The sequence below is a fragment of the Nerophis lumbriciformis genome, linkage group LG23 (genome assembly GCF_033978685.3).
Source record: "Nerophis lumbriciformis linkage group LG23, RoL_Nlum_v2.1, whole genome shotgun sequence".
NCBI lineage: Eukaryota > Metazoa > Chordata > Actinopteri > Syngnathiformes > Syngnathidae > Nerophis > Nerophis lumbriciformis.
Genome location: NC_084570.2, coordinates 34,459,161 through 34,480,717, shown reverse-complemented (window position 1 = coordinate 34,480,717; position 21,557 = coordinate 34,459,161). Strand labels below are relative to the sequence as shown.

The 21,557-nt window shown below is 39.3% G+C and overlaps 1 protein-coding gene across 2 annotated transcripts in view; it reads right to left on the bottom strand.

Annotated features, from left to right (window-relative positions):
• LOC133622757 (tensin-2-like) overlaps positions 1–21,557 on the bottom strand; it is a 64,963-nt gene that overhangs the window by 40,888 nt on the left and 2,518 nt on the right. For both annotated transcript variants that reach the window (XM_061985692.1, XM_061985693.1), the window contains exons 2-7: positions 4,312–4,344; positions 3,366–3,415; positions 3,104–3,287; positions 450–500; positions 250–372; positions 122–186 (exon numbers count right to left, since the gene is read on the bottom strand). In XM_061985692.1, coding sequence (XP_061841676.1) covers positions 122–186; positions 250–372; positions 450–500; positions 3,104–3,287; positions 3,366–3,415; positions 4,312–4,344 — 506 coding nt within the window. The remainder of the gene's footprint in view (positions 1–121; positions 187–249; positions 373–449; positions 501–3,103; positions 3,288–3,365; positions 3,416–4,311; positions 4,345–21,557) is intronic.

The following is a 21,557-nucleotide window of genomic DNA, read 5'->3' as shown; positions in this document are numbered from 1 at the left end:
AGTCTACTTGCTATTTACTGACAGTGGTGAGAAAAGATGAGAAGACGAGACAAATGTGAGTGCACTGTGAATACAAGACTTGATGACTTCTTCAGACTAAGACGAAAGATAGTTGACTTACCCTGCTGAGATCCTGTTGTAGTGCATGAAAGCTGCCACAATCACGGCCGTCTTCCCTGGGTGACCCTGTCAGAGGACGAGCAGACCATGAGGTGACCTTTACCGCCTGCACCTTCAGCTGCCACCAACCTTACAGTGGAGGACCACCACGTTGTGAGGGTCAGCGCCCAGCCAGGTCTCCATGGTCTTACACACGCTGCAGATCCCGTCCAGAGGCGGAGCGTGAAGGTCAGGCCAGCCCAAGTCTTGGACCTGCAGCACAGGAGGAGACCACGGTGTGGACTTTCCCCCAATGCACCGTGGTAATGTCTAACTCTAACAAAACCTACCTTCGGGTTGAGTCTGGTGATGTCGTGTCTCTTCTCCGATAAATTCAACAGCTAGAAACGAAACGTAAAAAACCACTAAATTCAATGAGCGATACCAGGGGTGTCAAAACTCCCCCCCCCCCCCAATTTTTTAATTTTCAAAACCGATACAATATATTTTGCATTGGTGTTAAAGGTCCAGGAGACCCAGTAGGGTCTCAGTCATTGAAGTGTTTTAATAACTCATATATTATTTTATTTTATTATCTATCCATCAACTTTATCAGTTGAAATAAAGTTTAAAATTGTCTTATGTTTTATGCCCTTTTTGTCAAAGAAAACCCTGTTTTTTATGACAAAAACACAAAAGAAGTTTTATAATTATATCTATTTTTACTTTCAACACTTAAATATCCAAAGATAAACTTCAGACCTATCCGTTGACATAAAGTTGAACATTTTTTTATGTTTTATGCCAATTTTTTGTAAAATAAAATCTTGTTTTTTATGACAAAAACACAAATTAAGTTCTATATTAATATCTATATTTACTTTCAACACTTAATTATCCAAAGATAAACTTCAGACCTATCCGTTAACATAAAGTTGAAAAACAGGATTTTATTTGACAAAAATAAAATCCTGTTTTTTATGGCAAAAATACAAAATATGCAACATTTTCCCCCAAGAAATGTTCAAAATGGAATATTTGATGTGAAGTAAATAGAGCCCAAAATAGGTAAATATTTCATAACAATATTGATTTTGGTTGATTCGTGTTTTTTGAGAAATGACAGTTTAAAAATAAATCAAACTGAAGGTCTGGAGGATCCAAAAGGGTCCCACTCATTAAAGTGTTGAAAATAAGTCATATGTATTTTATTTTTACTTTCAACGCTTGAATCAAAAGTGTTAAAAATAAGTAATATATCAATACATATTTTATTTTTAATTTCAATGCTTAAATCCCTAGATCAACTTCTGATCTATCCGTCGATCATAAGTTTTTATTTATTCTATGTTTAGTCTAGTCTATGTTTTTTTTGTCAAAGAAAACTCTGTATTTTATGACAAAAACACAAAATAATTCCTATATTTTAACTTCCAACACTTAAATATCCAAAGATAAACTTCAGACCTATCCATTGACATAAAGTTGAACATTTTCTTACCTTTTATGCCCTTTTTTGTCAAATAAAATCCTGTTTTTTATGGAAAAAACACAGAATATGCAACATTTCCCCCCCAAAAATGTTCAAAGTGGAAAACTTGATGTGAAGTAAATAGAGCCCAAAATTGGTAATTATTTCATACCAACATTGATTTTGGTTGATTAGTGTTTTTTGAGCAATGACAGTTTAAAAAATCAACATTAAACTAAAGGTCTGGATGATCCAAAAGGGTCCCACTCATAAAAGTGTTGAACGTAAACATAAAATGTATATTACTTATTTATTACTTATATTGAATCAAAAGTGTTAAAAATAAGTAATACAGCAATACATATTTTATTTTTACTTTCAACGCTTAAATCTCTAGATCAACTTCAGATCTATCCGTCAATTATAAGTTTTTATTTATTCATCTATGTTTTTTTTATGTTTTATCCACTTTTTGTCAAAGAAAATCTTGTATTTTATGACAAAAACACAAAATAAGTCCTATATTAATATGTATTAGTACTCAACACTTAAATATCCAAAGATAAACTTCAGACCTATCTGTTGACATAAAGTTGAACATTTTCTTACATTTTATGCCCTTTTTTGTCAAATCAAATACATTTTTTGGGGGCAAAAACAGAAAATATGCAACCTTTTCCCCCAAAAAATGTATAAATGGAATATTTGATGTGAAGTGATTGGAGCCCGAAATGGGTAAATATTTCATAACAACATTGATTTTGGTTGATTAGTGTTTTTTGAGCAATGACAGTTAAAAAATAAATCAAACTGAAGGTCTGGAGGATCCAAAAGGGACCCACTCATAAAAGTGTTGAAAATAAGTCAAACATATTTAATGCCTAAATCTCTAGATCAACTTCAGATCCATCCGTCGATTGTAAGTTTTTATTTATTCATCTATATTTTATGTTTTAGGCACTTTTTGTCAAAGTAAACTCAGTATTTTATGACAAAAACACAAATTAAGTTTTATATTAATATTTGATTTTACTTTCACCACTTAAATGTCCAAAGATAAACTTCAGACCTATCCGTTCAACATTTTCTTACGTTTTTTGCCCTTTTTGTCAGAGAAAATCTTCTTTTATTTATATGGCAAGAACACAAAATATGCAATATTTTTCCCCCAAACATTTTTTCAAAGTGGAATATTTGATGTTGAATTGCTGTATAATTTATACCAACATTGATTTGAATGATCATTTTGTGAGAACTTAGAGTTTTAAAGTCAAAAACTGCCTGTATGGCAACTTTGTGTTATTAGTATCAGTATTTGCAACATTTTCTGGTTACCCGTTTGCTCTTTAATTCCACATTTTATCGTAATAGTATTTCTAAAATGTGCCGCGGGACGTCAACAAATTAACTTTGGACACCCCTGATTGAAACACCTCAGCCAAGCATATGATGATAAAAACGCAGCATTAATGTGTGTATTGTACATATAATACAGGTATGCTGGTATTATTGTCATATTTGTGTATGACCCACCAGGAACTTGTCTTGGTGCTTGGATTTCAGCATGGACGCCATCTCCTGCAAATAGCTGCCATAGCGCGGCTCCTCCAGCTCGGGCATGAAGAAGACGGAGATGATCCTCTCGGTGATGTAGGTGAGGTCCAGGTCGTAGTGGCGCTCCATAACTTGGTCCATCACTCGCTCTTCGCTTTTACTCCTGCACACCAAAACCATTTCAGCCCATGGAAGGTGGCATCCTGACTTGGAAAAGTGAACATGTGACTGAGTGGGTCACCTCGGCATGGAGCCTCGTTTCTTCAGGGAAGTCGATGTCACGGAATTGTGCTGTGAAGCGTAAAAGAAACGTGGTAGAAAAAATGAGAAAAGGCAATTGTGTATGAGGGTCCGTTAGGGACATTATTCGGAATTACTTCTTATACACACTACTGAAATGCTCTCATGTAAACGACTGGAATGTTTTTCTCTCACACACATACTACTGAAACACTCTTACACACACTACTGAAACACTTTTATACACACTACTGAAACCCTCTTATACAAACTACTGAAATGTTCTCACATAAACAACTAAAATCTTTTTCTCACACACACACTGCTGAAACACTCTTATACACACTACTGAAACACTCGTATACACACTACTGAAATGCTCTCACATAAACAACTAAAATCTTTTCCTCACACACACCCTACTGAAACACTCTTATACACACTACTGAAACACTCTTATACACTACTGAAATGCTCTCACATAAACAACTAAAATCTTTTTCTCACACACACACTACTGAAACACTCTTATACACACTACTGAAACACTCTCATACACACTACTGAAACACTCTTATACACACTGGTGAAGTGCTCTCATACACATAACTGAAATCCTTGCACACATACTACTGAAATTGTTTTCTCTCACACGCACGTGTAAAAAGCTCCCACACACACACAGGTGAAATCCGTTTATACATGCTAGTGAAACATAATTCCAGGTGTGTGAGTGTGTGTGTGAGAACATTTTCTCAGTTGTTTATGTGAGAGCATTTCCGTAGTGTGTATAAGAGAGTTTCAGTAGTGTGTGTGAGAAAAAAAAAATCTGTTTTTTATGTGAGAGCAATTCAGTTGTTTATGTGAGAGCATTTCAGTAGTGTATGTAAGAGGTAATTCTGAATAATGTCCCTAACGGCCCCTCATAAAAGTGTGCGCATACATACCTGCTCGGGGGTTGAGGCACAGGTGGGGGACACCTGGGAAGAAAGGGCGCAAGTTATTTCATGTCAAAATAAGAGCTCATGTAAATAAACATGATCTTGATCCTCAATAGTCACAAGGAGGGTTTCATCCATCCATCCATTTTCTGCTGCTTGTCCCTTTAGGGTTAATGTTCCAAATTTAAATATTAGCCATTTTTTGGAGTAATCCAGTAAACTATTGACACGTTCCATTCATCAAGCGATGGAATAAAACACACTTTGTAGCCTCAATGTGCAATTTAGTTGAAATAAACAATGATTTTTCTGATGAGACTTGTTATTTTCCTCTCATAAACGCACATCAAATTCTGTGTTTCTTAACTGTAGGGCCGAGCCCCATTGTTGGACCGCCGCCCCCCCAAAAAATATCGGTTTCTCAGCCGCAACGGTACTTAGTTGTAATACACATTCCCACCACTTGTGGCAGTAATGACAGTAGCAAACAAACCAGAGCAAAAGTCAGAAAGAAGTTATTGCAGCGCAAAAAATATGACTAAAGTAGTAAAGCTGGATTTTTATTTGAACTTTAATTTGAGTGACAGTCTAGTTAAGAAACATATTTATTGTTTATTTAGTTTATATATGTAGTTTTCATCAGTTATGAGTCCCTTTCTATGCACTTTATTTGATTAGTACTTATTTTTGTAATCAGCCTGAACAAAGCCTAAAGTTTGTGTTGAATAAATAATCATCTTTATGATGAACACATGCTTTCACATCATTTGACCTGTTCAACTGGAAGTAGGTTAGATGGAATGATTGACTTTAATATCAAGAGTAAAACTGCTAATTGGGTGTTAATACATTAGTGGGCCCGAGGTCAAAAAGGTTAAAACGCCCTGATATTGAAGTAAAAAAAACAACAACAAAAAAACAAGGCAGTAGACAATAATGATCAAAACGAAATAAAAAAGACTGAACTTCTTCTACCAGGGGCCACATATTGAAAAGTCATAACATGCTGGGGCAATTTTGATATTTTTGCCTTCTGTAAAAAAATGCTAAAAACAAAAATTAAATATATTTAAAGATGTAACTGTCATGATCCGTGGTTCTGATCATGTTTAGTTTAGTTATGTTCTGTTAGTTTTGGACTCCATAGTTCCTGGTTGCACTTCCTTGTTTGTTTGTTACCTTGACAACCATTAGTGTCACCTGTTTTACGTCTTGGACTCATGCACCTGTTGCTGATTATGTTCACCTGTCTCTGATTAGTGTTCGGCCGCTCACCTGCTACCCGAGCACTAATCAGAGGCATTATTTAAGTTTGCCTTTGACAGTCAGTCGGCCTGGCGTCATTGTTTGCTTCATGCAACCTGTCTACGTGAGTTTTGCCTTGTATCTAGTTTATGCTAAGTGTTTGATTCATGCCATGCTATGTAAGTCTTGTTTGTTTCATGCCACAGTTACCTGAGTATTGCTTGTCCCTAGTCCAGGCTAAGAAGTAGCATTAGCTCCAAGTGCGATCAACACGTTGTGCCTTCGCCTTGTGTTCCATTTTGTTGGTACTACTTTGGTAGTTTGAGAAATAAATCATGTTTTTACCTACACGCCATGTCCGGAGTGGTTCGTCTGCATTCCTGGGAGAACGACCCTGCAGCAAGCTGCGACCCCCCCCATCGTGACAATAACTTTATGTCTACTTCGTATTATAGGCAACATTATTGCTCTTATACAATATCAGAGCCTTTAGTATTGGCCGATACCAATATTAAGCCGATACAATATCAGCGCAAATACTTTTATTTTGTAGTGAGAAATGTTAGAAAAGGTTTGACCAAGTCAAACAGAACAATTGTAGATATGAAAAACACTAAACGGTTTATTATTGACCGTCTGGAATGGATTTCTGCTGTCTTTAAGTTGAAATGAAGTGGAAACAGGTTTTTTTTATGATAAACATGCTTCACTACACACCGTAGGAGGATACAATAGCTCACCGCTAACAAAAGATAGCGGTCCTGAATGTAAACAAACGCCATGGGTGGATCTACACCTGACATCCACTGTAATGATACCAAGTACAAGAGCTATGATTACATCGATATTTTCTATTGTCACAAAATATTTTTTTCCTTTTTAAAAAAAATTCATTTTATGTTTATAAACTCAGGAAATACGTCCCTGGACACATGAGGACTTTGAATATGACCAATGCATGATCCTGTAACTACTTGGTATCGGATCGATACCTAAATGTGTGGTATCATCCAAAACTAATGTAAAGTATCAAAGAAGAGAAGAATAACTGATTATTACATTTTAACAGAAGTGTAGATAGAACATGTTAAAACAGAAAATAAGCGGATATTAACAGTAAATGAACAAGTAGATTAATAATCCATTTTTACAGTTTGTCCCTCATAATGTAGACAATGTAATAGAATGATAAATGACACAATATGTTACTGCAGACTAATTAGGAGTCTTTGTTTGTTTACTTACTCACAGGTACAACATCTCCAAGTCAGAAGTGTAATAGAAAGTATACAGTAAACAAATGTGGCCGCATCATTACATTTATGTGCTTAATTTAAAGAATTAAAGAAACAATTGCCACTCCACTCCAACTTAAAAACAGACATTCCAGGCAGTTATTAATACATAGGTTAGTGTTTGCCATTGTCCTCTGAGTAATTGTACTTGATTAAGCATTTTCTAGCATTCCACACTACAAAATAAAAGTATGTGCTATGATTTCTGCTAGTAGGATTAAGGTCAAGTAGTAACAGTAACAGTAGAGTGGAAAAACAAGTTGACTTGATATACTTATTTGTGTTTCATTGTGTCCATTAAACCATATCCAATTGCATTTACAATACGCAAAGTATGTGAAAATACTGTCGAAACATCACAAAATGCCACAAATTCAGTCAGCCATTTTGAATATTTCGCTCTGAACACCTTCGGTAATTTCCGTAGATTCTACGTCACTGTAGTAACGCTTCTGCACTTTGACCATATTATTAGGTCAGTCATACTGGAAATATGCACAACTTAGAAAGAGATGTGCTGTTTAGCATTCACAATCCTTACGTAAGTTAAGAACACATATGTTTGGCTTTTTATTATGCATTGTAAAAGGTAAATACATATCTAACAATTGAGTGGACTGGATCATTATATTATATATATATATATATATATATATATATATATATATATATATATATATATATATTTATTTATTTTTTCAATTTGTCGCACTTTTATTATTTCATTATTTGTATCTTGAAATTTTACTTTTTATTCGAACCCTTTTACCGATTGCTTTTGCACTATCTTGTAAAGCTCATTCATTGTTTATGTTCTTTGTTTGTTTTTGTTTTTTTGTTTTTTTTTACTTTATGCTTTTTTAACCTGTAAAGCACTTTGGTCCAATTTAAAAATTGTTGTAAACGTGCAATATAAATAATGTTGCCTTGCCTTGCCTTGCCTACTCTCTAAAAACATCCAGAAACAATACTCCATTTACATGTCCTGACCTGAAATTTAACCAACTATGAGTAATATTGTTAGTATAAGTGCTAACACAGACGGACTACTTTAGCAGCGTATTGATAGCAGTGAGCTATTGTTGACACACTATAAACCGGCGGCTGCTTCTGTTCGGTCTCAAACTTGCTAAAAGTAAATTGTAGATTATAATTCATGCATCTCTCACCTGCTAGTAGACAAATGTGGCCATGGACCGACAGGCTGGTCCACTTTCACATCCTCCGAGATGGCGAAAAAGACACAAAAAGACGCTTCCTGCAGGAACTTTTTTTTAACCCTTTGTGAGGATTGCGATTGATTCTTCATCTAAACGGAAGTATGTGAGCGTCCTGTCGGTCGGCATTCCAGCGAGAGTGGAAATATTACAGTAAGTGTTATTCTGGTTTATCATGGTTAGTTTGTATGTTTAGCACCTAGCAATGCTGCTAATGCTATAGTGTCACAAAAAAGCTGCATCTTCTAAAACATATTGCTTATCTTCTTTGTGTTCGGGCTCAAAAATATAAGGTTCTGCATTTTAATTTTCCCCAAAGTAATCGTTGTTGGCTCTCACAAAATCTACTTGATTAGCATTGTTGTTGATGGGGAAGGGATCCATGGTTCCTCCATTATCTCTCAAAATGGCTGGGGAATCTCTGTGAGGTTGATACTATTTTGATCATATCTATTTATCCACAAATCAAATATTTTTGACAATAGTTTCAATATCGAGGCAACTTGTTTTTCCACTCTACTGCTACTTTAAGTCTCCAATATACAGTATACAGTAGGTCTGGTATCGAGACACCTGTACTAATTACCAGGAAACAGCAAACCCTCCAACAGCTCCAGCAATAAACAACAGGAGGTTAAGAACATTTCTTCAAATGTCTTGACAGGTGACACCTCGTCAACTTTTCACCTTTCAACCCTTGCGACGGGGGTGATTGGCATGCGGGCTGCAGACTCTGGATGACAGGTGTCAAGCAGCAAGTTAACACGCCCGTCAATCACAGCTACGTAGGCGTTAGAGCGCCCTGGTGCACGTTCCTTTGTACAACTGTTAGCATGTTGTCGCTACAACTTTGTTCTTTTTACGACCTTTTGTTTTTTCGAGACAAGTTATGGAACTGAACAAGTCCTTTCTTCAAGCGTGCACAGAGATAGTGTAAGCTAAGCTATAGGGAAAGTTATCCCCGGAGAATTGTAGCAAGCTACACAACAAACCGCACCTATCGGCCTGTCGATCTCACTATCCACTCTTCCCTCACTCGTGAACAACACTCCGAGGTACTTGAACTTCTCCACTTGGGGCAAGATCTCCACCCCAACCTGGAGATGGCACTCCACCCTTTTCCCGGGCAAGAACCATGGACTCGGACTTGGAGGTGCCGATTCCCATCCCAGTCGCTTCACACTCGGCTGACATCATGTTCTTTACAAGTGTATGTACACTTTTGACCAGGATTGTATGGCAGATTTTAAAACAAACAAAAAAGGTTGATTTGAATAAAAATATTGCCATCAAATTGGATTCTGTGCTGTTTTCTTTTCATGGATTTTAATTTTTCCAGATAAACACAAAAAAAATAAAAAAATGTTCATCCAAAATGCAAAAATGCTTGTTCAGCAGTATTTTAGCTTTTCCTTTGTGTTTAGCATGTTTTTATCATCTTTGCTCAGCAGGAGTCCTATTATTGTTTTTAAAAAAAGTCTCATGAAATAGTTGAAATAGAAAAAATGGCCCGGAATATGTGTTTTTTAATTTGCATTGAAGAATTGGAAATAGAATGAAGGGAAGGTACACGGACCTGCTCCCTTGTGTTGCCAATAATATCTTGGTCAAGTCCAGACTCAACCTTGATGGTGGAACCAGTCCCTTGATGGCAAGTTCTCCTGTTTTTTCTTGCTATAATGGAGACAGGAAACCGACTTTGCTGTAAAAAGGAAAGGGAGGCGAGAGGTGCCACTGAACAAGGTCCAAATCCAAATCAGCTGGTGGGCACCGAGTCGGTCCCCGAGGCTGTGGCGGAGCGCGGTCATTGGCGCCTCAGTAAAGCGCACTGATGATGAAGACAAGCTGGACCAGATGGCCCGGGCCCCCAATGGCTCCAGTCTGCACGCATTAATGAAGAGCCTACCAACCACACATGTGAGGGTTTTTATGTCAAGACCTTCTGTCTCCAGGTTCAGTCCTGGTCTTGTTGTTTTATGCATGGTCACACACACATATACCTGTCTCTTACCTTGCCTTCCTGGAACCTAGCTCCTATAAACCAGGATTTAACCAATTAGTTCTTCCCCAAAGGCAACATTTCCATGTCCTTCTTTACTACTGTGGGTTTTACACAAGCAAAATCCGAACAGACACTCATGTCACATGACCAGGAGGGAGTCAGAGACAGAGGGACGCTTCAAGCTGACCACTCAAAAAAAAAATGTCAGAGGAATTCTCTCCCACAGATGAGATTTGTCCTTTAGCGATGAAGATGAAACCCACAATAATGTCTGTCCTTGGACATATTTACATAAATGTATGCCTTTAGAGAAAACAATGCCTTAGTTTTTAGTTAATAATAATAATAATAATACCTGGGATTTATATAGTGCTTTTCTAAGTACCCAAAGTTGCTTTACATGTAGAACCCATCATTCATTCACACCTGGTGGTGGTAAGCTACTTTCATAGCCACAGCTGCCCTGGGGTAGACTGACGGAAGCGTGGCTGCAATTTGCGCCAACAGCCCCTCCGACCACCACCTATCATTCATCATTCAATTCACCGGTGTGAGTGGCACCGGGGGCAAAGGGTGAAGTGTCCCGCCCAAGGACACAACGGCAGCTATTTTTGGACGGTAAGAGGCGGGCAGCGAACCTGCAACCCTCAGGTTTCTGGCATGGTTGCTCTACCCACTACGCCATGCCGCCCCTTGATTAACTGCTCTCTTCATCTGGTATAGATAGACGCTGTTTTTTTTATTGTAGGCAGAGAAAATGAATAACATAATAGGGGTGTGCCAGAGAAAAGGCAAACTAAAATAAACACATACAGTAGAGGTAGTTGTAGGGCAGTCCTGGGCAATTATTTTGACTGGGGGGCCAAATTTAGAGACAACAATGTGTCTGGGGGCCGGTATAACTATTTTTAGGAACACTAATATCAAACCTCACAATAATGTCTGATTGAATGCTAAAAACGTTATGACAGACGGCCTTAAAAAACGGAATGGAATTTAAAATTTGTTTACTGAATGAGGCACCCAGAATGTACATGAAAATAAAGAATGTGGGATTTACAATAATAACTATGAACAATAAAACACTGAATATTGACAACATATGAATGTCACCTACCCTCTCCATCCACATATTTTACAATCACGCGAAACGCAACAAAAATGTAACAAACACCACAAAATATGAACGTGAGGGGTAAAAGAAAACCCCACCCTTAGTCTGATATATGTGATATATCACTAAGCTTTAGAACTTTGTTGTAAAAATCTCCTTCCGCGTCTGTCCCTGATACCCACATTTCAGGCTGACACTCTGTGGAAACGCTCCCCACCCACTCTGCTTGGTGCCTCGTCTGAGCTGCTGTGACTAAGATTACCATAGTAGCTAATTAGATTACCATAGTAACTAGTATATCATGCAAAAGCGCATATTCCAACCATTGAAATACTTTGTATAGTTCAAGACTTACGGTCATTTAAAAACATCACTGCACATCATAATGGCAGCGACAGTTTCCATCTTAAAGATCTAAAAAAATTATTTGGGAATGTCCGGCGGGCCAGATTGAAAAGCTTAACGGGCCGCATGCGGCCCCCGGGCCTTAATTTGCCCAGGTCTGTTGTAGGGTGTCACAGATAGTTAATAGTAAAATTTGTACGGTTACAGGAACATTGCTATTATACATGTGGACCATAGATAGAAATGCTGTTAAATGTAGCTTTGATTTAGCTAGCTACTTTTGTCGTGTAGCTTGTAGTGTATCCATCCATCCATCCATTTTCTCCCGCTTATCCAAGGTTGGATCGCGGAGGCGGCAGCCTAAGCAGAGAAGCCCAGACTTCCCTCTCGCCAGCCACTTCGTCCAGCTCCTCCCGGGGGATCCCGAGGCGTTCCCAGGCCAGCCGGGAGACATAGTCTTCCCAACGTGTCCTGGGTCTTCCCCGTGGCCTCCTACTGGTCGGACGTGCCCTAAACACCTCTCTAGGGAGGCATACGGGTGGCATCCTTACCAGATGCCCCAACCACCTCATTAGGCTCCTCTCCATGTGGAGGAGCAGTGGCTTTACTTTGAGATCCTCCTGGATGACAGAGCTTCTCACCCTATCTCTAAGGTACTGCCACCCGGCAGAAGAAACTCATTTTGGCCGCTTGTCCTTTCAGTCATAACCCAAAGGTCATGACCATAGGTGAGGATGGGAACGTAGATCGACCGGTAAATTGAGAGCTTTGCCTTCCGGCTCAGCTCCTTCTTCACCACAACGTATCGATACAGTCAAACCTCGGATTCAGGAAGAACAGTGTGGTTTTCCTCCTGGTTGTGGAACAGTGGACCAGCTCTATACTCTCGGCAGGGTCCTTGAGGGTACATGGGAGTTTGCTCAACCAGTCTACATGTGCAATGTGGACTTGGAGAAGGCATTCAACAGTGTCACCCAGGAAGTCCTGTGAAGAGTGTGCTCAGAGAGTATGGGGTATCGGACTGTCTGATTGTGGTGGTCCGCTCCCTGTATGATCAGTGTCAGAGCTTGGTCCGCATTGCCGGCAGTAAGTCGGACACGTTTCCAGTGAGGGTTGGACTCCGCCAAGGCTGCCCTTTGTCACCGATTCTGTTCATAACTTTTATAGCAGTCAGGGCGTTGAGGGGATCCGGTTTGGTGGTTGCAGGATTACCTCCAAATTCTTCAGGACAAGCTAAAATCATCAGCCCGGAGGTTGGGTCTTGGGCGCAGTTGGGTGTTCCAACAGGACAATGACCCCAAACACACGTCAAAAGTGGTAAAGGAATGGCTAAATCAGGCTAAAATTAAGGTTTTAGAATGGCCTTCCCAGAGTCCTGACTTAAACGTGTGGACAATGCTGAAGAAACAAGTCCATGTCAGAAAACCAACCAATTTAGCTGAACTGCACCAATTTTGTCAAGAGGAGTGGTCAAAAATTCAAGCAGAAGCTTGTGGATGGCTACCAAAAGCGCCTTATTGCAGTGCAACTTGCTAAGGGACATGTAAGCAAATATTAACATTGCTGTATGTATACTTTTGACCCAGCAGATTTGCTCACATTTTCAGTAGACCTAAAATACATTCATAAAAGAACCAAACTTCATGAATGTTTTTTGTGACCAACAAGTATGTGCTCCAATCACTCTATCACAAACAAATAAGAGTTGTAGAAATGATTGGAAACTCAAGACAGCCATGACATTATGTTCTTTACAAGTGTATGTACACTTTTGACCACGATTGCATATAATAAAAATCATAAAATCTAAAAAAAATTTCACAAAAAATTAATTCTACGAATTTTGAAACATTTGAATACAAATTACAGAGATCATTCAAAAGGTTTTTCATTTATGTGATCAAAAACTAGTATATTGAAATGACACTGCATATTACTTTTAGCAAAATTGTAATTTGAATACAAATGTTCTTTTTAGACCAGATAAAAATGTTTACTTTTTATGGAACTAAATGAAGGACTTCCTCTGGGAAGCAATACTTCTGTCCTGAATAAAATACAAACGTTTGTACTTCCGTTCACAATGTCACATCGTGGTGAGGGAAGTCCTGTTTTGGGGTTGTCTGGCAAACTTCCTGTTTTATTTTGAAAATTCTAATCCTCCTCTCGTTTCAGGCCACTTGCTCTTCCTCCTGTGTTACTGGTCTGATGTCTCTCCTGATTGCCTGATTGTGTCCACCTGTGTCACCCTCCCTCATGTGTATATAGTCCTCGTCTTCCCCTGTCTTGTTGCCAGAGTATATCGTCTCGCTACGTACCTCCAGCCTTGTCCACAGCCTTGATAAGTATTGTCTCGCTTTATTTATTGATTTCTTTCTTTCCTCTGAGAGAGTGATTTTCTTTTGCTAAAGTTTTTTTCGGTCAAGTCTTTTTGTATCAATTTTCATAGTGCCTTGTCTTCTTTTTTCCTCCTTCTGGAGCGCTTTTAGTTTGCAAGCTTCTCGACTTCTTTTCATGAGTAAAATGATCTTTTTGTAGATTATCATAGATTGTTGGTTTTTTGTTATTAGACTTGTATAGAATTTTTGCTATTGCCCTTTTCCTCCTTATGGAGTGATTTTCTCTTTAGTTCCTTATGTCCTATGCTACACACCCAGTTACTCAAGTATATCATAGATAGATAGATTTTGTAGCCACTTTGTTTAATCACTCTGTCCAAGAGATAGCAAAGAAAACTAATTAAATAAAGTCTGAGTCAATTGTCTCTCTTCTGCATCTGAGTCCTCATTTTTGCCAAGACTTAACACACAAAAATGTAGCATTGCATGCAAATTAATAATACTATCAAAATATCTAAAGTGTATACCTGCTAAATTAGCTAAAAAGCTAGCATGCTAAAATGCTAACTGTAGCATGTGTCAACTTTATCAAGTACCAAAATATATTACTCTGAGGTGTGTACCTGAAAAGGTTGCTTAAAATGCTAGCATGCTAATTTTAGCAAGCATCAAGTACCAAAATATGACTGACGTGTACGCCTACAAAATGAGCTAAACAAAAAGAAGTTTTCATACTAACGTTAGCATGCTAACAGGTATCACTCGTCAAGTATCAAAATGTCTGAGGCGTATACCTGCTAAATCAGCTCAAAAGCTAGCATGCTAAAATGCTAACTGTAACATGTGTCAACTTTGCCGAGTACCAAAATATTTTACTCTGAGGTGTGTACCTGAAAATGTGTTTATAATTTTAGCATGCTAACGTAACATGCTAACAGCACTATGCTAACAGGCTAATCATAGCATGCTTACAGTTAACATTAGTGAAATAGAGAAACAAATGACACTGAGGTGTATACCTGCTAAATTAGCTAAAAATATAGCATGCTAACTGTAACAAGTGTCAACTTTGTCAAGTACCAAAATATATTACTTTGAGGTGTGTACCTGGAAAATGTTGTTTAAAATGCTAGCATGCTCATTTTAGCATGCATCAAGTACCAAAATGATTCCCGAGCGTGGCCGCCACTGCTGCTCACTGCTCCCCTCACCTCCCAGGGGGTGGAACGAGGGGATGGGTCAAATACAGAGTAATTTCACCACACCTAGTGTGTGTGACTCAGTGGTACTTTAACTTTAACTTTTTTTTTTAAATATGACCGACGTGTACGCCTACAAAATAAGCTAAAACAAAGCTAGCATATTAAATTTAGCATGCTAACAGGTATCATTTGTCGAGTATCAAAATATCTGAGGTGTATACCTGCACAATTAGCAAAACAATCTAGCATGCTAATATCAAATAGCAAATGGCAGATCCAGACCCTAAAGAAGAAACCACAGCTCCCAAGTGCTGGTAGCACTCATGCCACCTCACACCAACATACTTGACTGCAGGCATCATCTTCCTAGTCACTCGTGTGGCTTCACATCGAGTCATTTTCAGTGGATAGTAAATTTATCAATTTTAGTTTTTGAGTAGCCTCAGTTATTATATGGCTCAGCTATGCGCAAAACAAAAAAAAGTCAGTTTTCCCGGGTGTCATTCCACAGAATCCAATCCAACATGCCCTCCAGGAGGAGCGTAAGTGAGTAAACCTTCCCATTTGGATCTGGAGCAGGCAAAAATAAGCAAAAGCTTCTTCCATCTTCTAAAACGCACAACAAGTAAAGAACAGAAAGGGCGATGAGGTAATAAAATAATCATAACTCTTCTTTTTTTCCTCTTCCATTATCCCTTCCTACCCCCTGCAGTTTGTCACCAATCCTCTCTGAAGGGAAGAACAAGTTAGGGGAAACGAGACTTGGAAGGGAAATAAAGTGAGCTCTTGGATGGAGAGACATGTCGACAGCTGAACACGGCAGCTATTTTCATCAGGCTGCCTTAATTTAGACTCACTCGTTTGTTGCTCGGACAATCGTCGCTGCATTTGTTGTCATGAGGACAGCCTTGTCTCCAATTAAATATATATGCAACCCTTTTTATATCTACAGTGTCCTGTGTCGAGTACCGGAGTGTACGATGTCATAAATGCGGAGGGAAATGAGTGTTTCCTTGCGCACAGCCGGTAGTACGCGCAAAAAACCTCATTTAAATAGGGCGGTCTGCACCACTTTTGCACTTAGATCACCCGAAAAAAGGTGAACACGCCGACTAATACGTACACACCAGGGTTGTGGCGTACCTGTACCGGTACTAGGGTTGTACGTTATACTGTTACTAGTATAGCATTGCGGTACTAATGAATCAAAAATGGTACTATGCTCTGTTTGAAAAGTATCGCTTCCCAATTAGTCTTATTATTATTTTTTAACGGGCATGTCGTCACGTGGTGACATTGCTGGTTTTACGAGTAGAGGAGCATGTTCGGCAGCGCACACACACTGAGTACTTACAAGCAGACACAGTGTGTGGACAGAAAAGGGAGAATGGACGCATTTTGATACAATAAGTAAAGATAAAGGTGAAGTTATAACACTGAAACACCCTCTGGAAGAGGTGCTTTAAGACATGGCTAGCTAGCTAGCAGCTAATCGGCAGTGTTTTAGCTTCTTCCCAATCACTAATCCTTGTCTCTGTTGCGACAAGTTTCTTACAAGTAGTATTATAACTGGAGGACAATGAATAGATAAACATGCTTCACTACACACCGTAGGAGGATACAATAGCTCACCGGCGTCACAATGTAAACAAATGCCATGGGTGGATCTACACCTGACATCCACTGTAATGATACCAAGTACAGGTGCGTATCTAGTCGATACTACTATGATTACATCGATATTTTTTGGTATCACAACATCTTCTTTCCTTTTTTAAACATTCATATTATGTTTATAAACTCTGGACACATGAGGACTTTGAATATGACCAATGTATGATCCTGTAACTACTTGGTATCAGATCGATACCCAAATGTGTGGTATCATCCAAAACTAATGTAAAGTATCAAAGAAGAGAAGAATAAGTGTTTATTACATTTTAACAGAAGTGTAGATAGAACATGTTAAAACAGAAAATAAGCAGATATAACGGTCATGTCCACCAGGGAGGTTTTTCCTTCATAATGTCATACAATTTTTTACTTCAGAGTCGGCCTTTTGTGTTTCTCACCAATGGTGCTGGTAAAAAGTCTTCAGGAACATCATTTAGAAGTCATAGGACAACCTAGACTTTCACTAGAAGACATTGTATTGTAATATATATACCAAGGTTCTTAACCTTCGGGCCAGGGGCCGTCAAAGCTGTGGTCCGTATGTTGTTGTAGTACACTTTTCCACCACGTGTGGCAGTAATGACAATCTCAAACAAACAGAAGAAGTCATAGAGAAGTTTCTTAAGCACAAAAATGTAATTAAAATTAATTAAATTTAAATTACATTTACAAAATGTATTTATTTATTTATTAATTAAATGTATTAATTACATTTAAATTAAATGTCATTAAAAAATAATGGACAGAATTTCTAGGCGCAGTCAAGGCGTTGAGGGGATCCGGTTTGGTGGCTGCAGGATTAGGTCTCTGCTTTTTGCAGATGATTTGGTCCTGATGGCTTCATCTGGCCAGGATCTTCAGCTCTCACTGGATCGGTTCGCAGCTGAGTGTGAAGCGACTGGGATGAGAATCAGCACCTCCAAGTCCGAGTCCATGGTTCTCGCCCGGAAAAGGGTGGAGATCTTGCCCCCAAGTGGAGGAGTTCAAGTACCTCGGAGTCTTGTTCACGAGTGAGGGAAGAGTGGATCGTGAGATCGACAGGCGGATCGGTGCGGCGTCTTCAGTAATGCGGACGCTGTATCGATCCGTTGTGGTGAAGAAGGAGCTGAGCCGGAAGGCAAAGCTCTCAATTTACCGGTCGATCTACGTTCCCATCCTCACCTATGGTCATGAGCTTTGGGTTATGACCGAAAGGACAAGATCACGGGTACAAGCGGCCGAAATGAGTTTCCTCCGCCGGGTGGCGGGGCTCTCCCTTAGAGATAGGGTGAGAAGCTCTGTCATCCGGGGGGAGCTCAAAGTAAAGCCGCTGCTCCTCCGCATCGAGAGGAGCCAGATGAGGTGGTTCGGGCATCTGGTCAGGATGCCACCCGAGCGCCTCCCTAAGGAGGTGTTTAGGGCATGTCCGACCGGTAGGAGGCCACGAGGAAGACCCAGGACACGTTGGGAAGACTATGTCTCCCGGCTGGCCTGGGAACGCCTCGGGATCCCCCGGGAGGAGCTGGACGAAGTGGCTGGGGAGAGGGAAGTCTGGGCTTCCCTGCTTAGGCTGCTGCCCCCGCGACCCGACCTCGGATAAGCGGAAGAAGATGGATGGATGGATTAAAAAATAAATTAAGGCGATTAATTAAAGTCGCAAAAATTAAGACTAAAGTGGTGAAGCTGTATTTTCATTTGCACTTGCATTTATCAACAGCAACATTCATTATGAATTTGTTTTATTTATTCTAGCACAACATACTGCAACTGTGTGTAAAATGATTTTTCATCAGTTATTTATGAGTCTTATGTTTTGGTGAGTACTTATTCTTCTAGTCAGCCTGACCTAAGCCTGAGGTTTATGTGTTAAATAAGTAATAATCTTTGTGATTAATACATGCTTTCACATCGTCTGACAAGGTTGTACACTGTAAGTAGGATAGGTATCAGTTTTGGATTTTGATTAAAATCAAGACTGCAAAATCGGTGTTAACATTTGAGTGGGGTCCCGGACCCATTTGTAGTGGAAAAGTCGGGCTGAAAAAGGTTACTGTAGAATAAACACGATAGGATATTAAACAAACCACACAGACGTTATTGCTCGTTGGTTCATAGGAGGAAATTAAATAAATGAAAGTAAACAACAAGGGTGGTCAGCCGTGTGTGTGTGTGTGTGTGTGTGTGTGTGTGTATGTGTGTGTGTGTGTGTGTGTGTGTGTGTGTGTGTGTGTGTGTGTGTGTGTGTGTGTGTGTACTCTGTCACTTTAGATAAGACTAAGAAATCATGTTAAATTAGTGTTAGTTTGCCCGTCACCACTAAAAATACGCAAGAGGTGATGTGTCAACATCCTGATCTGGCAACACAGATATTCACCCCCATCCTAGTGACTTTGTCACCGTCTGTTTCCCACCTAACCCTTCAGTGATGTCCCACTTCAATAAATACCTCTCAAAATAACATTTCTGTCCCCACATGAGCACGACTGGAGAAATACTACACATAAACACATTGAATCACATCAACAGTGTACATACACAACAGGCTATTTTACAGCGCATTTAAAAATCAATAAACCCGCATCAGAAATTAAAACGTCAAAGTTACAATAATTGTGAAACACATTAAACGCAAAATAAATTGCGAACTCACAATTTGTAGCACCCGTCTGACGCCGTATAAGCCAGCGATACCGCTCGGAGTTGCTTCGATAGCTTAGCTAGCTTCCGGTGTTGTCGCCTCGTCTCACACGATGTAGTTTCTCTTTAGATATCCTTCTTGAAAATGGCCTTGCAAATATATGTCAGCCACCTAATCAACGTGTTCTCCTAAAAAAGTGAGTGCCGCTGATTTCCCCCGCTGTCCGGGTGTGGCTCCGGTGCCACTTCCTGCTTTCGCAAAGTGCAACTCGTGATTGGATACTCACCTGGGAGTGACAAGTGAGTGTCCAATCACAGTCACATTTAACGTAAGGCTACCTAGATGGGCTACTGTCAACAACTTCTGATCTGATTGGCTATCAAAACTGTCTAATAACTGAATTTCCTTCGTTCGTTTACACTGCACAGTCGCCGTTAATGTTGATTCAGAAGGCAGAATTCATCCAGCGCTGGCAACAAGCTCGCTAGGATAAAAACTCCAAAACTCCAAGCCTAATAAGATGAATACTTTTATATATTTATGCAAAGTCAATTAAGTATTAAATTTACTTTTATTAATTATGTTAGGCCACCACTGTTTCGTCGTCTGTGTACAACTTGTTCATTTGCATGATGCTGCGACAGCTGGTTAACGTCGGGGGGGGGAGTCATCTGGACGTGAGACGCACAGACGAGTTACCTTTATATCCTTGAATTATCCACACAAAACAAGAAGTCGTCATTGAAATCTTAATGTCTAGCTTCAAACCCAGGGAGAGTCCATAGGACCTGAGAGGTTCGTCTGTCTTTCAGAAAGCAAACATAAGAACGAGTAGATGTGTTTCTGTCAGGGCGTTCATCTGTGGAACACCTTGGATGATGCCTTCAAATGTTCCACTTCCACTTCCATTCACACATTTAAACACAACTTTAAGACAAATGTCATAGAAAAACTATATCTCAAATCTGACTTGCATAGCCCTTAATCACAAATGTCTCAAAGGGCTGCACAAGCTACAACGACAACGGATGTAGCTTTATTGTGACACTATAGCATTAGCAGCATTGCTAGGTGCTAAACGTACAAACTAATCATAACAAAACAAACACTTACTGTAATATTTCCACTCTCGCTGGGATGCCGACCGACAGGATGCTTACATAATTCCGTTTGGATGAAGAATCAATCACAATCGTCACGAAGGGTTAAAAAAAAGTTGCTGCAACAAGCGTCTTTTTGTGTATTATCGCCATCTCGGATGTGAAAGTGGACCAGCTGTGGCCACATTTGTCTACTAGCAGGTGAGAGATGCATGAATTATAATCTAGAATTTACTATAAGCAAGTTTGAGACCAAGCAGAAGCAGCCGCCGGCTCAGTGTGTCAACAATAGCAGCGTAAGTTAGCATTAGCTCACTGCTATCAATGTGTCGCTACAATAATCTTATAATAACAAAGTCACTCGTATTTGGATAATGTTCACGTCATGACATTGTAAATAGAGTATTGTTGGTACTTTCTGGATGTTTTTAGAGAGAATAATGCAGTGGTTCTTAACCTTGTTTGAGATACCGAACCCCACCAGTTTCATATGCGCATTCACCGAACTCTTCTTTAGTGAAAAATAAAATGTTTTTTTTTTTCAAATTCAAGACACAGTTATGTTTTTTTTACTGGTTTACAAAATGAACCGTGCATGAACATCACCTTGTTCAAAGAACAAAACCAACACAGTGCATAAACTCACAACAAATTACACACCTGCAAATCAGTCTGACTTCTGCTGTTGCCGTATCCATAAAGCCGATAGGGAGAAGTTTTTATTTACACGATGAGTCGGGTGTGTCTTGACCTCCGCGGCGGAGGCTCCGTCGAACCCCTGAGGCCGACTCACCGAACCCCTAGGGTTCCATCGAACCCAGGTTAAGAACCACTGGTATAATGAGAGGACCCTCCATCTGTTGACTCAATTGTTAGATATCTATTTACCATTTACAATGCATAAACAAATAAAAACATATGTGTTCTTAATTTTCACAAGGATTGTGAATGATAAACAGCACAGTTCTATCTAATGTTTACATATTTCCAGTATGACTGACCTAATAATATGGTCTCTTGAATCAACAACAGTAGTTAAAGGCCTACTGAAATGCGATTTTCTTATTTAAACGGGGATAGCAGGTCCATTCTATGTGTCATA